General features: G+C 36.8%; 1 protein-coding gene across 9 annotated transcripts in view; it reads right to left on the bottom strand.

The window, feature by feature from the left end:
• Positions 1 to 26,843, bottom strand: part of RCOR3 (REST corepressor 3) — a 51,024-nt gene extending 24,181 nt beyond the window's left edge. For 2 of the 9 annotated variants that reach the window (XR_013830733.1, XM_079939063.1), the window contains exons 1-8: positions 26,500 to 26,841; positions 26,051 to 26,107; positions 17,685 to 17,762; positions 14,988 to 15,040; positions 13,198 to 13,359; positions 12,144 to 12,268; positions 11,306 to 11,384; positions 1,462 to 1,680 (exon numbers count right to left, since the gene is read on the bottom strand). Coding sequence is in view for 8 of the 9 variants with exons in the window: in XM_079939063.1 (XP_079795189.1) it covers positions 1,462 to 1,680; positions 11,306 to 11,384; positions 12,144 to 12,268; positions 13,198 to 13,359; positions 14,988 to 15,040; positions 17,685 to 17,762; positions 26,051 to 26,107; positions 26,500 to 26,668 (942 nt within the window). In the remaining variant the exon portion in view is untranslated. Of the gene's footprint in view, positions 1 to 1,461; positions 1,681 to 11,305; positions 11,385 to 12,143; positions 12,269 to 13,197; positions 13,360 to 14,987; positions 15,041 to 17,128; positions 18,404 to 20,807; positions 25,341 to 26,050; positions 26,108 to 26,499 lie in introns of those variants that run through there. The other 7 variants (XM_079939057.1, XM_079939060.1, XM_079939059.1 and 4 more) reach the window with 6 other exon arrangements.
• Between the last annotated feature and the right edge of the window lie 28 nt (positions 26,844 to 26,871).

Here is a 26,871-nt window from a genome sequence, read left to right as displayed (position 1 = left end):
ATTGTAATATCTAAGCGAGGATGACACTGTAAGCTAAGCATGCATATTATCATCCCTAGAGCAACTACTGGAAAAAAAATACGAAGAGATAAAGCTGAAAAACGTAAATATGACCACGTTATACCTCTTTTAAATCCTTCAGTGGTTCTCTAACTCATGATGAATTTTAAATTTCTTAACATGACCTTCCTATAAATTCCTGCCTAGCTCTGCTGTAACCTGCTAAAGGCAAGTGGAAATTAATGAAGAGTTTTAAGATGAGTCATCTGGATTATACCAGAATTTTAAAAGGATAACACTGATAACAATGTGTAACATAGAGCTGAAGAGAGATGGACAGCAAGGAGAATCAACAAGACAGGGATTGTCAGGTAAGAGGTGATAAGGGCCTGAACAAGGGTAGTAGGGATGAGATTAAAAATAAGGGGATTGATTTAAAGGAAATTTCAGAGATGAAACTCACATAACTTACCACTTATGTTTGTGTGTGTTGGGGGAGTGATAAAGGCAAGGGATGAGTCAAGGATGATTCAGATGTTTCAACAGACAAGGAACACAGAAAGAAATCTTTTGGGGGTTAGATGAGATGTCTAGCTCGTAGCTGGAAATGTAGCTACAGAGCTTGGGAGAAAAGCCACAGCTTGAGAAGTAGACTCAGAAGTCTCTGGCAAATAGTGTTAGGCTGGTTAATTTAGAGCAAGAAAGTACAGACTTAGAAGAGTACCTAAAACAAGAGAAACAAACAAATAAATAAAGGAAAACATGACTGAGAAAGACCGGAGTCCTAATAACAACCATTAATTGAGTACATATTATGTGCAAGGCAGTAATGTTGTAAGCACTTACCATATACTATCTTGTTTAATTCCCCCCAAGCAAAAATATTACTATCCTCATTTTGAGATGGGAAAACTGAAGTTGAGAGAAGTTAAACAAGCTCCTCTATGGTTGCGCAGGAAGTAGACAGTGTAGCTAGGGTTAGAACATAGGATCACTGACTCTAAAACCTAACTTAACCACTACCTGATTATGATAATGATACTTTTAAATAATATTGCTGCTACTACTACTGGCGATAATGATAATAATGAAGAGGGCAGCCATTATTCACTGAGCATTCAAAATGTGCCAAACACTGCTGAACAATCTACACGTGTTATCTCAAATGATTCCCAACAACCTGTGAGAGAAGTAGGATCATTGCGCCCAATTTTATAAATAAAAAATTGAAGCTTATAGAGACTAGTATTTCCCAACATCACAAAGCTAACAGGCAGCAATGCTGGGATTCAAATCTAGAAAGACAGAGGCATCTTATAACTTGGAAACAAGGTAAATAAAAAAACAAAACTTATGTAAACGGGTGGCTGAGAAAATCTGCAAAAAAACTTGAGTTTACGGAGATAAAAGTATATAAGCAAAATAGATAGAATCATCGAAAATATGATTTTTATAAAATACCTGACGTTTTAAAGAGATCAACTCCATGTCCAGTTGCCTCAGGATGGTGTTGGCTGCATTGGGGCTACAGGAAACAGCTACCACATCTTCCTGGGTTAAATACATGCCCTTAGGTGGACGGCACTTAGAACGCTGAGAATGATGGCGGTGTTGTAAACTCTGATATTCTCTCCTCCCAAGTCCAATCTTGCTAGTTTGGACAGGTTGGTCAGTATTACCCTGGAAGAATAAAGACAGAATAATAGGTCATTTGGTTTTTACAAATGTATAAACTGAAAACAGTCTATTACTAGTAGAAGCATCTGTTACACTAAGTACACCTACAAAATACTTCTAACCAATTATATTACATACGAGTCCAAATTCACACACACACAACAACTCATCAATTAGGAGGAAATGAGCATATACCATAACGTATCTTTGATTAATCCACTCAATAAAATGTTTGGTTTCTATGCCTAGAGGACTATGAACAAATGAAAAAATAAGGTGGACTCTAAACTATTTCTGTTTGCTTCAAGATTTCAAGATGGGATATATTTTCCCTCAGCAATAAAGGGGAGGGGGAAGCTATAACTTATTAAGTGCAAAGTTTTAAAGAAAGTAAAAAAAAGGGGCAAATTAGGAATCATGACAAGTGGCAAATTAGACAACTGGTAAAAAAGAGATAACATCTCATTCTCACTTTAGTGTTGGTGAAAGAGAACTATGCCTTCTAAAAATTAAAAAGGGCACAGGATTATTTTAATCCTAACAACATTTCTAAACTCCAAGTCTATTTATCTGTGAATAAAATAAAGTTCAAATTTGCATTTTGGAAGAGGATAGAAAAGTTCTAACAATGATCACCATGAACTCTTAAGGAGGATTTCATTATTACTTACAATATTCTTAAAGTGTGATGTAAAAATACAATGTTATTCTGTGCTTCTGAGACAGGAATCCATTAGAAACTTGTGTCCATTAGGCTGAAGGTTATTTCACTGAATAGACTTAATAATCCAATTCTTTAGAAAAGAAACTCCAAGAAAAGTCACAAAATAATTGTATAGTGAAGTATAATCCACCTTGTTGCTTAAAATGCAACTCAAAGCAACACATGGCAGATTTGATGTTCAGGGAAACTCCTCCCAGTATAGCACTTCTACAATTGCTAGATCAAGTATTTTTTTAAAAAATAAATTTATTTATTTTTGGCTGCATTGGGTTTTTGTTGCGTGCGGGCTTTCTCTAGTTGCGGTGAATGCGGGCTACTCTTTGTTGTGGTGCATGGGCTTCTCATTGTGGTGGCTTCTCTTGTTACGGAGCACGGGCTCTAGGCACGAGGGCTTCAGTAGTTGTGGTGCACAAGCTCAGTACTTATGGCTCATGGGCTCTAGAGCGCAGGCGCAGCAGTTGTGGCGCATGGGCTTGGTTGCTCCGTGGCATGTGGGATCTTCCTGGACCAGGGCTCGAACCCGTGTCCCCTGCATTGGCAGGTGGATATTTAACCCCCGTGCCACTAGGGAAGTCCCTAGATCAAACATATTTTTTAAATCTTTTAAATTAATTTCTGAGCTGGCAGAGAGGTGAGGAAATCCCTCAGAGACCAGAAATGATGAGAAAGCAGGAAACCAGAGGGATAAGCAAGGATGCAGGAGCTGACATTTGCCTAGGCTTCAATGGACAACAGGTGCAGGGCACAGGAGATAAAGCCAGAACTCTGGAAGGGGACTCCATCACTGTGCAAAGTAGGAAAAGTGCCCCTGCCCTGCAGAGGGAGAAGATGATTAAAGAAAGTCATGCCTAATTCATCTTTGGCCGAAAGGAAAGGAAAGAAACCAAAAAGTCTTCCCTAAGAATCCCTAACCACAGGCCTATATTCAGGCAGGTTTGGGGACTAAATTTACAGGAATGTCTGGCCTGAAAAACTCCAAGTCGAAAATGTACTCTGAAGTGTCTCAGGTTGGTAGGGCCTTCAGACAGTTAGCAGAAGTAAAGGGAAACTATCCTCAGAAGAATGCACTGTAAAACCAGGTCTCAAAAATTTTCAACAAATATGTTCCAAGGAAAATGAGCTCACAACCACAGAGTGCCAAACAAGCCTCATGAGTGAAACACAGCAGAGAGCAAACAATAGAATTATATCTGCAAAGATGACAAATATTACAATTACTAGGTAAAGAGAATACAATACATGTGTTATATGTGTACAAAGAAATAAAAGAACTGAAAATATGGACTATTCTTATAAGAAGTGAGTCTATCAAAACTGACCAAGCAGATATGCAAAAGAACCAAATAGAACACCTAGAAATAAAAAATATTATAAATAAGATTAGAAACTCAATGGATGGGTTACTTAGCCGATCAGACAGAGCTCAAAAGAAAATTAGTGACTTCAAATGCACATATGAGAAAAATGCCCAAAACATAGTACAGAAGTATGGAAAGACAAAAGGATGGAAAATATGAGTGGTTAAGAGACATGTGAAAAGTCCATTACATTTCTAAAAGAATTCCCAAAAGAAAGAATAGAGAGAATGAGGGAGAATCTATATTCAAAGAGACAACAAATGAGAATTTTACAGAACTTAAGACAGGATTCAGAAAGTACAAATGAATCCGAAGCAAGTTTAAAAAAAGAAATCCATACCCAGATACATTAAAATGAAACTACAGAACACTAAAGACAAAGAAGAGATCATAAAAGCAGACAAAGAGAAAAGCTAAATTACCTCCAAAGGAATGGTAACTAGCCTGACAGCAGACTTCTCTAAAGCAATGACAGAAATCAGAAAGCAGTAGAATAATATCTTCAAATAATATCCGTCAACCTAGGAGTCTAACCCCAGCAAAACTAAGTGTTCAAGAACAAGGAAGGACATTTTGGACATTCCAAAACTGACTGTGTTTATAATCAATAGACTCTCACTAAATTAACCTGTAAAAGATACACTTTAGAAAAAAGAAAAATTATTTTCAAAGAAAGTTCTAAGATTCAAGAAAGAATGATAAGCAAAATTAATTTTAAGCATGTGAGTAAATCTAAACTAACCCCGACTATGTGTTTAATATGAGATACTTTAAAAAATAAGATGTAAGTAAAACTTGGCAAAAATAGCATATAAATCAAGAGGATAGTGGTTGAAGTCAAAGCAGCCTAAGGGTCTTATATTAATTAGAATCCCATTAAAAACACCAATATTAGGCTTTAAGTTAAATATGCAGGATAAAATTTTCAGAATACACAGTAAGAATAGAAATATAGAAACATTCCAGACTAGTAGACAGTTAAAAAAAAAAAATCAAACAAGAGATGGATTCTTAATCCAAAAAGAAGGCCATAAAGGAGGGGAAAGAAAACCAGAAAAAGCAAGTCAAATAGAAGGTAAAAATAAGAAAGAACAAAAATACAAATATCAATGATCATGACTGGTATATAGGAGCTAAACTCTCTAGATAAAATATAAAACCCAACCTATATGCTCCTGTAAGACACATACTTAAAATGTGAGGACACAGAAATGTTGAAAATAAGCAATAAAGATATACCAGGCAGGGCTTCCCTGGTGGCGCAGTGGTTGGGAGTCCACCTGCCGATGCAGGGGACATGGGTTCGTGCCCCAGTCCTGGAGGATCCCACAGGCAGCGGAGCGGCTGGGCCCGTAAGCCATGGCCGCTGAGCCTGTGCGTCCGGAGCCTGTGCTCCGCAACGGGAGAGCCCGCAACAGTGAGAGGCCCATGTACCGCAAAAAAAAAAAAAAAAAAAAAAAAAAAGATATACCAGGCAAACACTTAACAAAAGAAAGGTGATAAGAGTTATATCAGACAAAATAATCTTGAAAAGTAGAAGACATCAAAAGAGATGAAAGGGTCATTACATATTGATAAAAGGTTCAATTCAACAAGATAAAACAATTTCTATACACCTAATAACAATAGTTTCAAAATATAAAAAGTATTATTTCTCAATAATCCATCAGATAAGCATATAAACACCCACTGAAACAACCCTAGCAAGTAGGCAAGCAGTAACAGAATATTGATTTCAAGCTTATAACTGACAAGCTTCAATTAAGACACATAAAAAACCTGTAACCAATAATTAGAGTATGTATTACTCTCAAGCACACATGGAAAAACATTCATGAAAATTTGACATTCTAGACTTGGAGGTTTTAAAACATATCCTCAAATTCTTCAACATTCCAACCACTGAGAAGTGGGACTCTCTCCCATTCTCCTTGATTCTGGACCAACTTTAGTAACTCACTTAAAACCAACAGAATGCAGTAGATTTGGGGATGATTACTTTGGAGGCAACCAGCCATGGTCAGAAACCAAATTACTAAGGGACCACCAGGCTAGAGAGGAATGCTAGCTAACAGCTAGTATATCAACTACCAGTCATGTGAGCAAGTCAAAAACCTTTAATAACATCCTACTTGATGCTGAAACATAAAAATCATTCTCTCTAAAGTCAGGAATAAGATAAAAATATTTGCTATCATAACTTCATTCAACATTATACTGGTGATTCTAACCAGTTCAGTAAGGGAAGAAATAAAAGGTATTATAAGGACTGAAAAGAAATAAAACTGCTGTTATTTTCAGATAATATAAACCTCTATATAGGAAATGCAAACTAATCTACAAACAATTAAAGATTTCATTTCTCTCCAGTTTATATGTAGATTCAACGGAACATCAAGTAGCACTTTCCTACTTTGAAGTTTGAGAGCAAAAGTCCAAAAATAGCCAAGGACTTTCACCTTTAGAAGCACTACCAAGTAATGGGACTCATCCTAGCAGCTATCAAGACTTATTATAAAGTTATAGTAATCAAAACATTGTGTGACTGACAAGAGAAGCAGACTAGAGAGCCATACATATATAGAAACCTCATCTATGATGAAGCTGACATGGCAGACCAGTTGAAAGAAATGAACTCGCTTCCATATTGGAAAACAAATAAATAAAAACGGGTCTCTATCTCACAACATAAACAAAACCTAATTACTGAAAGATCAAGGACTTAAATGTAAAAAACAAAACTTTAAAACTTAAAAATTTTATACATTGTCTTTAAGAAAAAGACAAAACCAAACCAATAGATAAAAAACAAACACAAATAAGCATTAAAAAAAGACACAATAATAGACAACAGATGGAAAAATAATCGGCCTTATTAGTAATCTCATGAATGAATTGAGAACACAATGAGATACCATTTCAGGTTATCAGATTTCTAACATCTTGAAAGTCTTACCACATAAAGTATTGGCAAGGAACTGGATAATGAGTACTCTCATAGCCCAACAGAAGTACATCAAATGTAGAAAATGATTTGCCATTACCTAGGAAAGTTAAACATGGTTATACCCTAAAATACAGTAATTCCACTCCAAACAATCCTAGGGTATTATTACTCACTAAGTCACTGCTGGCATTTTGGTGGAACAATCTGTGCTGTGCATTTCAGGAGAGCTGGCATCCCTTTCCCATTATATGCCAGCGGTGCCCATCAACCAAAAACACGTCCATAATTTTTAAATGCCCTTTATGTGAGTAATACTAAACCTAGCTGAGAACCACTGTCCCAAAGGAACTCTGATATATATGTATCCAGGGTATGTTCTTATCAGTATTGTTCATAATAATAAAAAGCTACAAATGATGTCCATTAATTAGAGAGTGGCTAAGTTGTAGCATATGCATGCAAGGGAACACTGTAATACAGCAATGAAAATGAACTGCAAAAACATGTTGGACAGCAACAAAAAAATGCGGGTAGCTGAACACATACAATATGGTTCCATTTAAATCAAGTCTGAAATGTACAAAACTAAATGTGAGCTGCTCAGAGATACATAACTTTGTGATAAAACTATAAAAAAGGGAGTGAATAATTGATAAATTTCAGGATAGATGTTCCCACTGGAAAGAAGGGAGGGGTGCAATAAGGAAAATATACACAAAGGACTTCTGTTTCTTGAGCTCAGTCATGGACACACTGGTGTTTGTTTTATTATTATTCTTTAAATTGTACATAGTCTATGGTATGTATAGTTCATAATTTTTAAAAGTTAAAAATAAAAACCTTTCCATATAATGTGTCAACAACATGCAGAAGCAGCTATAAAGATGTGTTAAAGGCAATGATATAGTATCATTCCCTGAGTGGTGTCCCTATCATCTGTGAAAGAACAGAGAAATGAATGAAGCTGCTGACAAACAGTACGAGCCTCGGACCACAACCTTGCAGTATGTTTTTAACACTTTTTAACTTTTACTCCCCTCACTACATTTGCTAACAGGATGAGATCACAGGCCAACAAAAGACCAAATGTGTAAGTACCATCTCACATAGTTGGAAAAAACAGTATTCCACATACATACATTTCCTACATAACTAAACCCAAATCCCTAATCTCTCATATTTGTACAGTAATTAAGAATTCATAACATATATTCTCATCTGTTAAAATAAATTTGACTGAAAGCCTACTATCTACCAGGCCCTGTAGTTAAGACACAATTCTTGCTCTTTAAGAGCTTACCACCCAGGGATAGGTAGGCAGGTGAGGGGAAACCAGATGTAAACAAGTACCACTTAGCTCAATGAGTACTGCAATGGATTTAAAGAAAACTAAGGAGGTGGTCAATTCAACATAAGGCACAGGAGAGTTCATAGACAAGCTACATGTTGCAGAGTTATGAGGAATTTGCCTGGCAGATTTGAGAAGAAAGGAAATTCTAGAAAAAAAATGGACCAACAAAGAACAAAGGCTGGGGGAACTAAAACACTTACCTGAAACTCTCTTAGGAATGTGAAATAAGTGGGGTGGGGCAGGGAATGCCTAACTAGAAAGACTGTTTTATCCTATGGACAAAGCCACGGAAGGGCTGCAAACAGTAAATTTGGTTTTAAAAAGATTGCTTTGGCAGCAGGGTGAAGAATGGACTTGGAAGGTGTGGTGCAGAGTCTGGAGGCATGGAGATAAGGTAAATTAAGATAAGACAGAAAATGTCAGTAATTCAGAGAAGAGATGAGAACCTAAAAAAAGGCAGTCACCTAGAAAGACCAAAGAGAAAAGAACAAAATTTACAGTTATTTGAGAGAGAGAATTAAAAACGGTAATGACAAAATGAACAGAGTAATTGAGAAAAAGAAGTCACTAAAACTGAGACACAGTGGTTAAAAAGGTAGACAGGAATCAGAGAATGGTGTTAGAAAACTCAAAAAGAGATTTTCAGAAGAAGGGAGGGGTCAATAACTTGAAATAATACAGGAAGCACAAGGAGAGTACACTGAGAAACCAGTCCTCGGATGTGGCAGTTAGGAGGTCACTGCTGACCTATCAGCAGTTTCAGTGAAGTAAAGGGACAGAAGTCTGACTGAAGCAAACTCAAGTGAAGTCATGCTAAGGAGGATAATTCTTTCTAGACTGGTTGGGAGATAGTCATGCTTTTAAACGAAAGACTGGAGCTTACTTCTGGGCTGCAATGAAAAGGTTGAAAGTATGGCAAACAGAAGGTCCTAGAGGCAATATGAAGGGATAAGATAGGTCAAACAAGCAGTGAAATTATACAGAACAAGGGGAGGGGCCTATCTTGAATGAGAGAGGCATTCAGCTCAGACTGTTCATTCAGTAATTTCATATTACTGAATTTGTGACATTTTAAAAATCTGATCCTATCAAGTACCAGCAAGGAAGTGGACAATGAGTACTATGTGAAGTGCCAGGGGATACCAGATGTTCCAGTGTTACTGAGGGCCTGACTTCAAAGAGTTCACAGCTTAGTGGGCAAAAGACAATAATTTTAGTATAACATCCTAAGTGTAAATATACTCAGATAAAAAGGCTAGTATGGTAGCACAGAGGAAGGGCTGGAATTTAAGGGTGTTCCTGCTTGATATTTTCTCCATGAAGTAGAAAGTGAAGTTATCTGCTAAGTTTTTTTAGGGGAGTGGAGAGGTGGTAGGTGATGTGTAGCAAAGGATGAATGTTCAAACAGTTGCTTACATAATAAATTTCATTCAAGATTTATTATGTACTGGGTACTGTAATAAGTGCTTTTATACATATTACCTCTTTGATTGTCAGAACCTTTTACTTTTACCAATGGAAAAAACTGAAAATTACAGGTTAAAAACTGAGAGGTGCTAAGGGCTACACTGAGATTGGAAACTACTTTTTGTAAGTAGCAACAATGTACATGATCCTGCAATTTTCTCCTGCTACACCAGACCAAGAATAGCAATTGATCCAGCATTGTGGGTTTATAGGGTTAGAGAAGGAATAGCAGAAGGGTGAGAGAAATGGGGAGTCAAAGATACTGGGAAGAGAGCAACTTAAGTAATTGGTCATTTGGTCTATGGTTTAGGGAAACAAGGAGACTCGGAAAAGAAATGAAGGAATCAAGGAATTTGAGAACATTTAGCAGTAGTAAGAAAATCAGTAAAATATCAAGTTAAGGGTAGGATTTATTAAATTTCATTGATGAAAGATGACAAGGGCCAGAATGGGCCATGGCATTGAGTTCCTTAAGAGGAGGAATGGGAGTCATATTGGATGAAGTCACATTCTCCAATTTTCAATGTTATTTTCACTATTCCACAGCTGCCAATACATCACAAGCCTTTACCCATCAACATTTGGTCTATTTTTTTACAATTATGTAATTCCTTGCCTTAATAAATGAGCATGCATATCAATTTAAAACTTTTCTTTTTAATGATTTTAAGTCACCGTTATTATCATTAAATTGAGGAATATGAGTGCTCTTCTAGTTGGGGATTCTTCCATCTCTTCCTTTGATGCAGCTTTCAATTTTCACTGCTGTCAGTATACCCGGTACTAATTAATAATTTGTTATAACATGGAATAAACTAAATGTTTTCCAAGAATATTCTACACCTAATATTGTATTATCTGAGGGTGGTTCTACTTCTTTTCTATGGATTAAAGAATAGGCATCAGGCTTCCCTAGTGGCGCAGTGGTTGAGAGTCCGCCTGCCGATGCAGGGGACACGGGTTCGTGCCCCGGTCCGGGAGGATCCCGCATGCCGCGGAGCGGCTGGGCCCGTGAGCCATGGCCGCTGAGCCTGCGTGAAGAATAGGCATCGTGGGGAGTTCCCAGGTGGCTTGGTGGTTAGGATTCCGGGTTTTCACTGCTGTGGCCTGGGTTCAATCCCTCGTCGGGGAAGTAAGATACCACAAGCTACTTGGGGCAGCCAGAAATAAAAAAAAAAAAAAAAAAAAAAAAAAATAGGCATGGGGACTTCCCCGGTGGCACAGTGGTTAAGAATCCGTCTGCCAATGCAGGGGACATGGGTTCGAGCCCTGGTCCAGGAAGATCCCACATGCCACAGAGCAACTAAGCCCGTGCACCACAACTACGGAGCCTGTGCTCTACAGCCCTCGAGCCACAACTACTGAAGCCCGTAAGCCTAGAGCCCGTGCTCTGCAACAAGAGAAGCCATTGCGATGAGAAGCCCACACACTGCAACAAAGAGGAGCCCCTGCTCACCGCAACTAGAGAAAGCCTGCGTGCAGCAACAAAGACCCAATGCAGCCATAAATAAATAAATAAATAAATTTATTAAAAAAAAAAAGAGTAGACATCGTAGCAGGGCTTTTATACTTCGGAGTGGATGAGATAACCCCAAAATTACTTAACTCACTGGCTAATTGGAGTTCTAGATGTTATCGTTTTTCCAAAAACCTCCAATTAACATTGAAATTTACTACCTTTTAACCCATTATATAAAAATGTTTTTCTTAATATGAAGTACTATTCGTTTTTTGGAGTGGATTTGTAGAACAATTATAAGCACCCTAATGATTATCATTACCTCTTTCTTGGCTTCTTTTTTGGGATCATAATCACTATCGTTTCCATCCATTGGGTGTGTTTCTTCCACATCATCATCACTGAGAAAAAACAAAGATTAATAAACTTAATTCACTTCCTTTCATTCTGTTCCAGTGCTCTCATCGAACTGCAATATACCTGGCTAATAATTTTACTAAATATTCCCCAGGAGTTGTCCTTGGGAAGATGAGCTTTTATAGTTTAGATTTCTGTAGTGTTTAGAAACGTTTACCCTTTTAGGTATATAGAATCATTTAAGCAAACATTTCTAGCTAAAAACAGAGATCCAATAGGAAAGATATTTAGAAAGAAATATCATTTGGGAAAAAGAACACATTTATTAATTTGATATAATACTTATTTTCCAACTGGAGAACTGAAATAATAAGTTATTATATCAAATTAATAAATGTGTTCCAAGTGGAGAACTGAAAAAATGATCTTTTATACTACCAGAAAGATACAGCTACAATAATGTGGACCTCAGTTACTCAGATAACTGTGGAAAGACCATCTGCCAGAGAATATATTTCTTAATATATTCTAAATGTATGTATTGAATACATCAGTACTGAAAGGAAGCATTTGTGATTAGTTAAATACAACTCACATATAACTCAGTTGCAAGGTTTGCTGGCTATGATTAACAGTTAAAGAGTTGAAGAGAGTTCTTACTGTTAAGATTTCTGATCACTCAGTTCTCGTCAGAGTGGAAACATGAATGTAAGGATAAGAAGCATTTACACTGTATTGTGATAATTGTTCTGCCTTAGGAAATACAAGCAATACCGGTAACTACATAAAGGCATTCAACCCACCTGTCACCCTGATTATGTCTATTGGCTAGTTTACGAGCCTGGCGATCCATCAAGCTTGTCCTAGATCGAGTTTTTTTCCAGGAATAGTAATATTTCACAAGGCTAGCAATTGTCTTATCTGGAAGCTTGAAAAAAAAATCATGTTAATATCAAGCAAGTTTATTCATAAACTCTGATTAACAGAATGAAAAATATTTCTATTATTCTTTGATACTTAGCAAACAAAAGCATAGACAAAAAATATTTTCCCAGGTACCTTTATGAATTATAGAGCTAAAAAATGCAGCTGTAGTCATAGCACCCCACCACACCTATGTCACTCACATTTCTAAATAAATATTCCTATTTATTCTGAGCAGGGAAAGGAGAGATAAAATTAAAATGATAAATGATGCAAATAGACTTAAGCTACAAAATGACTAATGATCATGCACTGCTTTGTCATACTGGCAAACAAGCACACACACTTCCAATTAAAAATGTTCTCTTTGATTATGGAAGACACTTAGATATATTTGCAAACATTATCTAATTTCCATTCATTCAAGTTAAAAGAGTTTAGTGTAGCAACTTCTCAGATTTATATTATTTTGACACAATACTAGAAATTTAACAACTAGAAATAGCTCTTCTTTAAATTAAAAAAAAAGCAACAGCACCTGAACAATGTTGAAATAATACAGAATTTCTAAAAATTGGTTTTCATATCCAAAGGAATATAAATTTGAAAATGAAATCTTAATGTTAGAAAAATGAAACATTTAAAAATAAAATTGAAATTTTTTTCCTGAAATGACAGACGTATTTAATAACTCTATTAAACATATACTTAAGTCATAATAAATGTTAATTTATTACAATGAAATGACACATAATGATCATGCATTAGAATAGTAGAAAATAAGACTGTATGTAAATATACTTATTTAAAAATATTTTTAAAAATTAAAATTAGATTGGAAAACTTTTTTGTTTTTAATAATTAGGAAGTGTTTAACAACAGAATAAGGTTATCACTCAGGTATGAATCACAGTAAGAGCAAAATTACCATACCATTTGCTGAATCCTGTGAAAGCTCTTCCCATGAAAACTAAAGGCTTGTTCAAATAGGACTTTATCTTCCACTGTCCACTCATCCGGAAAGGGAGTGAAATTAGGGAGATCAGCAAGGGACTTCTCAATGTTATGTTTATGCCAGAACAACATGCCAAGTGCCTTTGAAGAGAAATCATTCCCCTTTGGTTTTAATGGACTTATGTTCCATCACACTTAAGAGAGTTAAACACAAATTAGGTTAAAATCTTAAGCCTATGACTTCAACTGAAGATACACTCACAGTTTGGGGCTTTTAATCAGGGGTGCCCAGGTAGCATACCTCATTTATTTATTTCTTTTAATCAGGGCCTCAGAACAGTAAATGTTCTTACATACCATATTTGCTGTAGAATCTAGAAAAAGTGAGCTGAGGAGAGTGGCTATAATTACTAAAGCAGGTTTGTAGGCTCATATCAAGACTTTCACTCACATTTATTCATTTGTCAATGTGTAGAGAAAAATATGCTAAAAGGAAAAATAACCTGTAAGTCAATACTTAAATGAAACTATCAATTATAACACAAAACTAGAAGTGCTCAGTCAAGACTCAGTAGAGAAATATTTATGTTTTAACCTGTTAGAAGTGTATCATGGGCTAAATACTTCTAAGAAGTAAGAGTACCTCAACTGCAACTTTAACAATATTTTACCACATATATTTTTTAATGTTCTTTATTATCATAATATACACAAAGAATTATTATGAGGCATATTAATTACTTCAATGACTTTATTACCAAATCATAGGAAAGACTGAAATGGATAATTTCTAACAATTCAACAACTTTCCCCTCTATTGTAAGTAAGCGGTAGGTCTTTATCTTTACTATAAGGTACAGAGTATCATTTAGGGGATAAAGATTTATTTTTTAAGAAGAGATACAGCAACTTTTTAAATAGTGAGTTTTAAATTTCTGTACTTTGGTAATACTCCTTGAAAACGAAAATATGTATAGTCACATTTTGAAGGATTAACCTTCTCAAACAAATATTAAAAAGCAAGCCGAGGCTTAAAAACAAAATACGTAATCAAAGTCTTCAAAATCCACAGAATAGTTAACTACATTTAGATAAACATCTCAGTTTCACTGAAACGACTTTCTATTATTTAATCATGTTACTAACTATAAAGTTAGCTCTTAATAATCCAGGTTACAGAAAATTCACTTACTTTATATTAATTCTGATAAAGGTTGATTTTTTACTTAGTCAAAATGAAATTTAAGAATTTCTATTTTACTTTTCCATGTTCTCCATGCCCTTATTACTAGGGATAATGAACCATATGCCATATATATCTCTTTTTAAAGTTATCTAATTTTTTTTAAAGCCCTTTGTGAATGATTTCCTTCAAAATCTAAAAATCTTAAGTATTTCTTTAAATTAAAAGTTTAACTTTTAGGACTTTTAGGTTAAAAAGTCAAAGAGAATTACCTCTACTTAAAAATATTTTCCCTTTTTCTTGAGCATCTGCTAGAGTAATCCTGAAGGCTTTCAGATACTTGAAGAACTCAAAACAGATAAGAAACAGAGGTGTCGAGAGAAAAATGTTCAAGTCCTTGAGATAAATAATGTTTATAAAAGCAAAATCCTTGATGATGAAAGGTCAGACTTTGCTAGGACTTTTGTAGTATCTATAAAGTTGGTTGAACTTATGCAGTTTCTTAAGACAGAAACTATCATGAGATGTTCTTTGGATTTGATAAATACTGAGGCAAACTTTAATATTAAAATGTTTCTCTACATACCTGTTCCACATTGTAGCCATGTTTCTCCTTTGCAATTGCAATATATTCATCCACTGTAATGAAACAATGTTATATAATTAATTATTCTCATTTACTTCATTTGCCCGGTTGACTCTTTTTTTTTTTAACAAAGCAAAATTTAAAAACAATTACACTCTAGGGGTAAAAGAATAGCCAAAGTCATTTTCCATGAAATACTATAAAAAAGACTTTCACTTCTGTGACCAGGATCAGAAGTTCACTTGGTTTAAAATTTTACTTAGTATGAGTTATCTCTGTGACCATACAGCATCTACTTATTAAATTCGCTGACATTACTATAATTATTTTTGTATTAAAAAAAAGACCAATCTGTGGTTAGCCAATAAAGCCTAATTACAGTATAAAATATTAGGTAACTTCTATTGCAGTCTTTATTTGAAGAGACAATTATTTAAGACCCCATCTCATGTTTAGAGTTTTCCCAAAGCTTTTACCTTCCCGTTTCTGATTACTGTATAAAGGATGGTTTATCTATAGTTTTGCCAACTATACATAATTACAATTTATATATACTTCAGTATTCCTAAAATTTTCTTCAGCTCTTCCGGCTAGCTATACAAAAGATGTTTGAATATTCCATTTTTCTTCATCCTCAATTATTGTAATCAAGCCAGTAGAGTTGTTTAAATAAGCAGTTTCTATGATGATATATATACTGGCTATTTCAAGGCTTCATTGCTAAGAAATCTGCCACTTCACATTCAGCAGGACTCAGTTTTACATGAAGTCCTTCTTGATCCTATATTTTATATATATATATATATATATATATATATATATAAATATATAAATTCTTTAAGCACATTTTTGAGACGCAGTGGTTGAGAATTCTGATCCTAGAACAGCTGGGCTACCTGGACTTGGTTCCCAGCCCTGTCACTTGTTTTTGGATTTTAGGCAATTAACTTGACCTTTTTGTACCTTAGTTTCCTCACTATAAATAGTGATAAAAATAGTACTATATTTAATACTATTCCTCCTAGGATTAAATGAGCTAATATATGTAAAGTGCTTGAAACAGCATCTGGCCCATTTTAAGTACTTTCTAAGAGTTTGCTGTTATTAATAGTACAGTACAGTTTAATATATAAATATGCTATTATAACAATAATGCTGTTAAGATTAACTAATTTTTATGGGTGTTATTATATCTCCCTAAGACTGGAAGCTTTTGATGAAGAAAATTCAAATATTATATTCTATTTAGAACCCATAGTACTTAAACATATGACAGGTCTAAACACATGCTGATTAACAAAAATGTCTTAGAGTCCTATAAATAGAAGGCTGAACAATACCAATCACCCTGTGGTTCTCAACCCTGGCTATGCATTAGAATCAGTAGGGGAGCTTTAAAAAAGGAAGTCCTGGCTCCACCCCCAAGATTTCTGATTTAATCAGTTTGAGGTAGAGGCCAGACATCAACAGAATTTTTTTTAAAGTTCCCCTAAGTGATTCCAAGCACAGCCAGGGATGAAAGTCACTACCCTGTACCTTCAGTTGGATATTCCACATGGACACACCACTACCAGGACATGTTGGCTTTCTGAATTTTGTTTTCCATTTTGCTAAGAAATGCACCATTGTATAAAACAGTGCTAAAACAGCAAACGCCAATGACACCCTAATGCTCAGTTTGTGACTGAAAACCTCTGCCTATAATGAAGATTGAACCAAAAAACCTGATCGTCTCTTTCAGGTTTCTCAGTACACAAAATGTACAATTTTGTGTTTTCTGTTAGGAATACCTCACGGGTATATAATTCCTAGGTTACCAGTTAGACTTTTTGCTGGTATTCTGAAGCTCTTAAATAGGAAGAATTATCAGGTATGCAGAATAATACCCCGTTTTCAATTTTTAGTTCTCTTACTGCATCAATAAGTATGACTAGACTTACTATGCACATGATATATAGGACATCATTAATTTTCATGAAACTAAATAAACCATCATGGGACATCTTTAAGATTTAGTAAATATTTTTAAAAGACAAGCTTATTTTACAGCCACTAGAATAGCTGTTCAGTGTTTTTTGTTTGTTTGTTTTAATAAATCAAATGATAACTGAATGGAGGGGTGGGGATCTTAGTTTTGTTACCTGCACGTTTCCTATATCTGATGTGCCGCAAAGGATCAGGTCCGCTACATCACATTGAAGTCTAAAGCCACACCATGATTCAAGAAGTGCATGGTCAATGATCCAGAAGGTCTCCGTCCAGAAATGGAGAGCACAAAGATGACCTGATTGATGGCTGCTGAAGTCAGTTCTTTCCCCTTTCCTCTTTAAAATGGTAATGATAGTGGGCTCTTGGAAGTTTGAAGGCATTTCTTTACAGCTTCATATACTGAGGAATAGCCTGTGCAGATGTCTACATAGTAACTCCCTCCCCTGCTTGAGGATTTAAGCAGCAATGCCATCAGATCCTAGGTTTTTTCAGTCTTCCTGGGCCTGACACAAATTGGAATGATCAACCCACTATCTTTCAAAAGGAAAAACATTCTAACATAACAAGCTCCATCAAAAAAACAAAACAAAACAAAGACAAACTGATTTCTTATGAGAATCTAAAAGACTCAAAAACAAATATAAGTTGCATTTTGAATTGGTTGATAGATTCCCTACTGACATAAACATTCAATTTCAGAAAACTTACATTTGGCATCTGGGATACTGTGATATGGAGACCATACAAGCATTCCTCCATTGTCTTTATCGGTGTACTTTGTAGCACCTGGGGAAAAAATTAATTATTTTGAATATGATGAACTTTACATTCAAAATAAGTATAAACAAAGTAAGTTTTATTTCTATTTTAGTACAGTACCTGCAAAAGAGGACAAAGAAACAAAGTACAGGAAAACAAAGGAAGGAAAACAGATATACACTAAATATAGTAAATATACCACTTATAGATACCAACGAAATTTCACAAACACTGAAGCTTACCCTCTTTAAATTAAAAAGAAAGACTTCATTAAGTACATTTTATATCCCTACTTCTTAACGGGTAGTAAATCTGATTTAACCTTCTATACGTTACTTAGGAGTCATTAAAAACTCTGGCTTTAAAACTAGAGCAAATACCTCAGGTGATGAGTTAATTGTTTTGCCCATATCTAAATGGGCCAAGATTATTATAATTTTTAAATACCTGTATATGCTTTTTATGGTTTTTATTTAATCTTGTTCTCCTTGCTAGGAATCTGCCAGTTATTCCTTTTTAATTTCATTTATTACTTTTTATATTTATGAAAGTTTGTACTCTGTGTAAGAGGAAAACAAAGTCAAACCATGGAAAAGTTAATAATGCTATTTCTCCTTAATGTAATCTGAGTCTACCTCTCATCTAGAAGCATACTATTGCTGTTTCTAATTTTTTTTTTTTTTTTTTTTTTTTTTGCGGTACGGGGGTCCTCTCACTGTCGTGGCCTCTCCCACTGCAGAGCACAGGCTCCGGACGCGCAGGCTCAGCGGCCATGGCTCAGCGGCCATGGCTCACGGGCCCAGCCGCTCCGCGGCATGTGGGATCCTCCCGGACCGGGGCACAAACCTGTGTCCTCTGCATCGGCAGGCGTACTCTCAACCACTGCGCCACCAGGGAAGCCTGCTGTTTCTAATTTTATTTCTAATCTGTTATAATCTAAAAAGTCAGAAAAATCAAGCTCTATTGAAACTGTATGTAAGTTAACCCTTCCCTGGTGGCGCAGTGGTTAAGAATCTGCCTGCCAATGCAGGGGACACGGGTTCGAGCCCTGGTCTGGGAAGATCCCACATGCCGCGGAGCGGCTGGGCCCGTGAGCCACAACTACTGAGCCTGCGCGTCTGGAGCCCGTGCTCCGCAACGGGAGAGGCCACGACAGCGAGAGAGTTGATAGCGATGAAGAGTTGCCCCGCTCGCCGCAGCTAGAGAAAGCCCTCACACAGAAACGAAGACCCAACACAGCCAAAAATAAATATATAAATTAATTAATTTATATATATAAAAAAGATTACTAACAAATAAAAAAGAATAGACAGAATGAACGAAAGGCCTGACACATCTATCCCAGAGCCAAGTAAATGCCAGTAGGTTCTGTCTTTAAATACTCGATGGTCCTTTTCTGGCTTCTTCCTACTTCTTAGGTGCATTCAAGTTAATTAAAACTATGAGCTGTTGTGGCCTCTCCCGTTACAGAGCACAGGCTCCGGACGCGCAGGCTCAGCGGAGAGGCCCGCATACCGCAAAAAAAAAAAAACAAAAAAAACAAAAACAAAAACGAAAAAAACCTAAGAGCTGTTGATAGCCACCAGCAACTAATGCCTAGAATTCCAAAATCACTCACAGAAAACATTAATATAATTCTGAGGTTAAACTGTAATCATTTATAAAGTTATAAGATATTCAGAATAAAGAATATTCACTTCCAGGGGTAAAAGTAACTACTATTATACTCCCAGCTACAGACTTTGTCAAGCAATAATTTAATGTCATTCAGCCGTTCTTTATTTTTGGAGAATCATAACACATCACTACTGTATATTCAATCAACAAATTTTAGTTAGAGAATGACACACTGTTAGTGCAATATGAAGCTAAAATTGTTAAGTTATGTATGTTTTACTATAAGGAAAAATTAGGTATGGAGAAAAAAGTATTGACAGAATACTATAAAAGTATTAGAAAAAAGCATAATTACAAAATAAACCTAAAAGCAAAACATTGCATTTTGTCATAACTATCTTTAATAAGAGGATAAAAATAGGAGCTGAGAATTTAAGAAAATGCAAGTTAGGAGTACATTATCTAAAATTTATATTCAATAAAAATAAATTTTAAAAAACTTCTTTAAAAAATATTAAGATATATATTTAATTTTTAACCACATAAAATAAAAACACAAAAGCAAAATAGCTAAACCACTCAGTGGAAATAAAACAGACATCTAAGTTGATCAGAAGCCTTTATTTAATTAATAAAATCTATTGCTATTTCTAGTGAGTATCCTAAACTTCAATCCTTTAGTATGGGACTGATTCATTTTCACTATGGACTGTGACAAAAATAATTTAAATACTACTTAAAAGAACATGGAATGCAACAAAGAAAAGGCTTCCATTAAGTCTCAAGTCTTGATAGCATACATGCTTAATATTTAGACATATTTCCTTTCATCTGATTCTTGTATTACAGAAAATCTGAATTAAAATATTTTTATTAAATATCTCTTCTTAAACAGATATAAACTTTTTTTTTTTTTGTATTCTTGCCCATGAAGAACAACAGTTAAGTTTCCTCAAAAATTCTTAGCACTGTAATTAAGGACCCGATCTTCTGACAGAAACTGGCATCCAAACTGTGGAGACTAACAGCTCTTCTAATATGGGTGTATATATCTGGAGTATAGAGAATGCCTAATTAGGCATTTCACAATGTTCTTTCCCTGACTACTCTTGAATTGGGCTCCACCATTTTCAATCATATATGTGTCCCACTAGGACTAAAAGATGACTAATGTTTATAGGAAATGAGAGATAGCTTAGTATAATGGTTAAGAGTGTAACCACTTATAGAGCCAGACTTCAGGTTTGCATCCCAGCTCTGCCACTTCCTAGCTTTGTCACCTTGAGCAAATTTACTTCATCTGTCTCTGCGTCAGTTTAACCCATCTTTAAAACTAGGGATAATGAGAGCACCTTCTTCACAGAGTTGTTCAAAAATGAAGTGAATTCATATTTGTAAAATACCTGGCATGTGGTAAGCACTACCTAAGACTTATGATTACTACTATATGCTTACTGAAGACAGTTCTTTAAGTTCCCTTCTTTCTGTACTCTGGAAAGGCTTCTTCTTACCTATCAATCAAATAAAAATATAAATGTATAAAATCTCATGGGGCCTTAACTCAAACGGCTGTACCCTTTGAAAATGAAACTGAATAGCTGAAATGACTTTTTTGTTTTTCTGACAACTCAGACCTGATTCCTCTCCTATAAAAGAATAGGAGAAAGTAACTTGCATTATTAAAAACAATTTACCTCTCAGGATGATTTGCATTCAGTAAAGCTTTACACTTTCCATCATAAAAGTTGAAGTAAACCAAAATATTTAAAGGACACAAAAACACAATTTTTATTTTGCTTTTATCTATAACAATGTTTAAGATTATACCTCAAAACTGTCTGATATTCAGAAATAATACTGAGAATCCAATTTGACTCAGCAACAAAATAACCAAGGCCTTAGAAGTAGCCTATCTTCTGAATGGATCAAAAATAAACAAACCAAAACTTAGACAGCAAGCAACCACAATTTTAAAGACTATAGTAGCTCAACAGCTATGAAAATAAAATTATTGAGCAATCAGTTTTTTTAAGTATTAAATGAAACAAAAGTTCAAGCCTTCTGAAAACTTTTAGATCTCCTTAACTGCAGTTGGTAAAATACATTTATAAGACCAATTTGGGGAAAACCAACAACAAAAGTATAATTTTGATTAGGATTTCTATACAATAGCAAGTTTCAAAGTAAGTACAAAAATATAAATCTTCTATTTCTTTGAAGATTTCCTTTAAGACATTCCAACTAAGGATTCTGATGGAAATCATGGAACAAATATTCTATATAAAGAACTTAAATATTGAGATCAGTAAGACACTCCAAATATTTTAAAAATATACTTAATTCACCAATTTCAAACCAAGGTAAACAAAGACATTCCAAGCAGTACACAAGCATTAATAAGTTTTCTGGGAATCAATTTTCAGGACTTCAAACTTCCCTATGTTTTCTTTCCCAAGACAATCTGCCTGAGAAATCACCTGCAGTCTAAGCTGTACACTTACTCTACTTCTGACCTCCTTCTTCACAAACACCCTTCCCTCACTTTAAAAAAAAAAAGGCAGGTCTCTCATCCATCCCAAATCTTACAAGAGTACACTGCCTAAAATTTAAAAACCTCTATGATGCCAAACGAACATCAGCAAAGCTCTCTTTTACTCAAGGCACCATGACTATTACAGTTTTAATTAATTACACATTAATTATAATAACTCAAGCCAGAAGAGATTTAACACTTAGAACCTTATGTTCACAAGAATACATACTATGACGGTAGAGAAATTGGATAGGTGATCAATAAAGCACTTTCAAGCACAAAAATGTATTATAAAATTCTGTGAGGAAAATGCATGGAAATGATTTCAAAAACAAAAGGAACAATGTTAGGAGACTGTTCATATATTTTATAAAATAGATACTACCACATTACTATCGTATTTACATTTAATTGGATGCATTTAAAATAAGTATATAACAACTTTATTTCAAAGTGTTAACATTTTCAGTACACTGGAGATTACATTTTTCAACTAATAAACTCAGTGACAAATAACAGATGTCAACTTAAAAATATGTGAATCTGTTTTTCCAAATTTCTTCTACGAGTATGCAGGCAAAATATTTTGAATGCCACTGCTTTATATACATGAATTTTTACTTAATCTTGTCATATAGTTAAGAGTATCTCCCTTTTACAAATGAGAAAACTAAGGCTTGGACACATCAGGTACCCAGTTCATCCAAGGTCACTATGCCATAGTGGCTAAAAGGCATATGAATAAGAGGTAAGACTCTTAATCACCACACAAAACTGCTCCTCGTGACGTAAGCATAGTCAGTAGGCACTAAATAAAAGTTGGGGAGGGCCTAGCAAAGAATCAAAAGGAAAAGAGTCACCTAAAAAAGAATCAAAAATCCGCTTAGTAAATTTTTATAACGGCATTCTTAGCAATGGTCCATCAATTAACATAAACTGTTCCTAATCTCCTAACTTCAGTAATTCCAATTTAAATCTCAGTTCTTCTCATATTTTGTACAATACTCATTTTAATAATTCATTCTTTCTGTGCTTAATTTCTATCATCTCCTCCAATAAAAATAACCTCCACAAAAAAATCCTCTTAATTTTCCTACATTCTGATCATCATAATCTTGATACCTCAGGAATTTTTCTTCCAAATGACTTGGATGGCTATGGGTGGGCAATCTTCATGAAGACAGACTGAGTGGTTTATGAGACTAAATAGTATGAAGAAGAGAAAAGGAGAGGAGCTGACCATTTCTCAATTTCTATCATTAATTAATAAACATCTTTTCCTCTTTATCTCTTCCAAAGAAATATGTTTAAGTTCTCACCCAATGATATTGATTGACGTGGAGTAAAAACTTCGCACACCACCACAACACTTAGAATAAGATAGAGCAGTGGTACTATGTTGAATGGCATACAGGCTCAAAATTTCCTTGTAAAAGGTGTCTAATAATTGATAATCTACATTTGCTTGACAAGATTTGCCTATAACAACTATAGAAAAGCCCACCTAAGTTTAAATGATAACTGGTTTTAGTTGTGTCCTTGGGTTCAATATTCTGCAGATTATTAAGGAGAAAGTGAATACAGGCATAACTCGTTTTATTGTGCTTCACAGATATGTCGATCAAGTCTATCAGCACCATTTTTCCAATAGCATTTGCTCATTTCATGTGTGTGTCACATTTTGGTAATTCTTGCAATATTTCAAACTTTTTCATTATTGTTACATTGTTATGGTGATCTGCAATCTTGGATGTTACTATTGCAGTAAATGGTTAGAATTTTTAGCAATAAAGTACTTTTTAATTAAGGTATGTACATTGCATTTTTAGACCTAATGCTATTGAACACTTTTATATGCACTGGGAAAACTATAATTCGTGTAACTTGCTTTATTGTGACATTTGCTTTATTGCAATGGTCTAGAACCAAACCTGCAATTATTTCTGAGGCATACTTGTAGATGAAATTAAAGAATATCATATTCGTCCTTATTCTAATAAAAAGTATCAACTATAGTCTGAGTAAATTATTGAGAATATAACTTTAAAAATTGTAATATTTGTGATTTTTCCCTCAAATATTCTACTTAGACAAATATTCTTAGACAAAATGTAATGTAAATTGGATAATACAAATAGTGGCCATGTGAAACCACATAAAAAGTATTCTGTGCTTTCAATGAATTATTTTTCAAACTTTGAAATTTGTTCTAGTTATTTGTTTGCTTGAAATTTTTTCCAAAAGTTGCTACAGTGATCAGGCTATGGCATGCATAAATTTGGTCTAGCATGAAGTCTGGGTCTTAAATACAAGATCCTAATCAACAGTTGTCTATGAAATATAAACCTATCTAATGGGGAAAAAAGACAGGTATGCTTATTACGCTGCTGAGTTCTAATGTGGAAATAAGTTTATTCTAGAAAAAGCAGGATACCAATGAAAGCCCCAAATCAGAAAGGAATAAATGTATGCAGAATCATTCTTCACAATTATGAAATTTAATCTTCATTGAGTAACTGCCATTTGTCCACTCACACAACCTTGGCAAGAATTCCCCTAAGTATTTTTGTTTCCATTTTACAGCTAGAGAAACTGAGGTTTAGGGAGGGCCAGTGACTTGCTCAGGGCACAAAAATAAGACATGAGTGATTAATTCAGTCTGTCTTAAGCCAGAGCAAGCACTTTCCAAATGTCAAGCTAAAACCTGAGGCAGCACTGTAATATGAAAGCGCCATGCACCCACTAGCTACATTAATAAAGAAAATTAGTTTCACAACAGTTAAAATTATTTGAAGCCCTCCAGCACACACACTGATAGCTTTTGAATAAAATGTATCAAAGCCATGTGATTTAGAAGGCAACTCTGATCTAGTGAGCACTCTTGTATCATTGTTTTTACGTGTTGAAAAATAGCCTGCACTGACAATCCTTTTAACACACATTATTTTACCCTCTCCCTTGGGACAAGAAAAGCTGTCTAAACCCTAAAAATCTTTAAATGGTTGGTAAATATCACTTTGCATTGCAGTAATGGGCAGGAGAGGAATGAAAATACCCACCGAGACCCTATAATCAAATAAACATGCTATTTCCCCCCCCAAGAAATACAAGTAAGCCCTATTAATATCTAATATAGAATTCGAGAGTCTGACAGAGACACATTACTATACGCGGGCAATGGGCAAAAACAAGAAGCGAGGGGGTGGGGAAGCCCCTTCAAAGTCTGCCCAAAGCCTGTACTGAAGAGGGTCTGTGGTGGGCTGGGGGGAGAAGGAAACACGCTCCACTCCGAGAGGCTCCAACAAGGGCGCCTCCATATGCGGAACTCTCGCCCAATCCCCGTCCAGGCTGAAATCCCGTGACCGCCAGAGAGCCTGTTTGGAGAAAAGTAGACAGGGAGCCCGCAAGCTGGGTTGGCAGAGGACGCTGGAACCTGGCTGCTAGGGGAGAAAATGTCTCCTTGGCAGCTGCAGTCACTGTCCTGTGGTCTGACTTCCCAGGGCTGGCTCTGGAGCGAGGTGTGCCTCTGGCTTCTCCCCACCCTCTTCCCCCAATCCCATTCGCTCCGCGGCTCCTACACTCCGCAAAGCTGTCGCCACCAAAGCTACACCACCTAGCCAAAAAGAAAGAAAAAAGAAAATCCCGTGTGTGCGCGGGTTGGGCAGGGCTCGCCCTCGGCTTCGGCCGGTGACAGCAGCCCGGGGATCGCCGCCCTGGCAGAGCGCGGGCCTCCGCTCCCGGGGGCCGGTGGTGTGGCAACTGACATTTGCATGGTTCTTCCACACACAGCCCGCACACCCTCTCCTCTAGCTCTCGGCCCCGCAGCCGCTCCACCCCCGGCCTCCGACCCCCGAATCCGCCGAGGGGCCGTCTTCCTCCGTTCACCCTGGGCTCAAGCGGTAGAAAGGTGATGCCACCAGCGGGCAAGTGGCCTCCAAAGGAACCATGTTAACCTTGCAATGCACACATCTGCCCACACGCCCTGTGTCACAGCCCTGCCAAGCGTGACAGCCTCCCCGCCAAAGATGCCTGTCCATCCCAGCCCCGCATCTCCTCCCAACCGCACACCCGGACCCCAACCCCACCCGCCCGCCCGCTACCCCTTCCACCCTAAACCAATCCCAGAAAAGGGGAGACAGGATTTTGCTTAAGCAAACAGATCTACCTGGATCAAATTCAGGGATCCGAGCTTGGTATTCAGCTCCGACTCTCATCCCAACATCTGCAAAGCAAGGTCAAAAAAGAAAAAAAGAAAAAGGCGTGGGGGCAGAAAAAGAAAGAAAAAAGAAAAAGGAAGAGACACTTAATAAAATATGAAAATTGCTGAAGGGAGGAAAGAAGCGGCGGGTGGATGGGAAGATATTAACTCCGGGCACTCCGGGAGATGGCAGCGGATGGGGGCGGGGAGCTGGGGGGGGGCGAGGGCGGAGGATTGGGCGAGGGCGGAGGGACGGGGGTCGCGGCGGGTGCTGCTGCACTGCACCGGGAGTTCGAGGCTACCGCAGCGCCCGGGCTCCGAGGGGAGAGAGGGCGGGAGCGCGGCGAGGGGAGGGGGCTGGGGGAGGGGAGGAGGGAGGGGGGCAGGCGGGCTGGTTGGGAGGAGTTCGAGGCTACCACCGTGCTCGTCGTCGCTGCTGCAGCCGCTCTCGGGCTCCGAGAAGTGCAGCCCGCCGTTGGTGGACGAGGCGCCGCTGCCACCGCCGCCCGCCGGGCTCTTGGCGCTGCCGTTGGCCGATCGGTTCTTCCCCAGTAACTCGGGCCCTTTCTCCATCATGCCGGGCATGGTAGAAGAGGGGAGGGGGAAAGGTGAGGAGAAGAGGTAGGCGTCAGGGTGAAGGGGGAGATGGCTTACGAGCGCGGGCGGGAGGGAAAGGAGGAGGAGGAGGAGACGGCGGTGGCGGCGGCGGAGGAGGAGGAGGGTGTTAATATGGAGCCGCCATAACCGCCCCGGTCCGGCAGTAGCGCAGTCGCCTCACAACAACCCGC

This window comes from Stenella coeruleoalba, assembly GCF_951394435.1.
Source record: "Stenella coeruleoalba genome assembly, chromosome: 1".
In the NCBI taxonomy this organism is placed as follows: domain Eukaryota; kingdom Metazoa; phylum Chordata; class Mammalia; order Artiodactyla; family Delphinidae; genus Stenella; species Stenella coeruleoalba.
The sequence above is the reverse complement of the archived record's forward strand: the minus strand, read 5'-3'. Positions and strand labels throughout refer to the sequence as shown.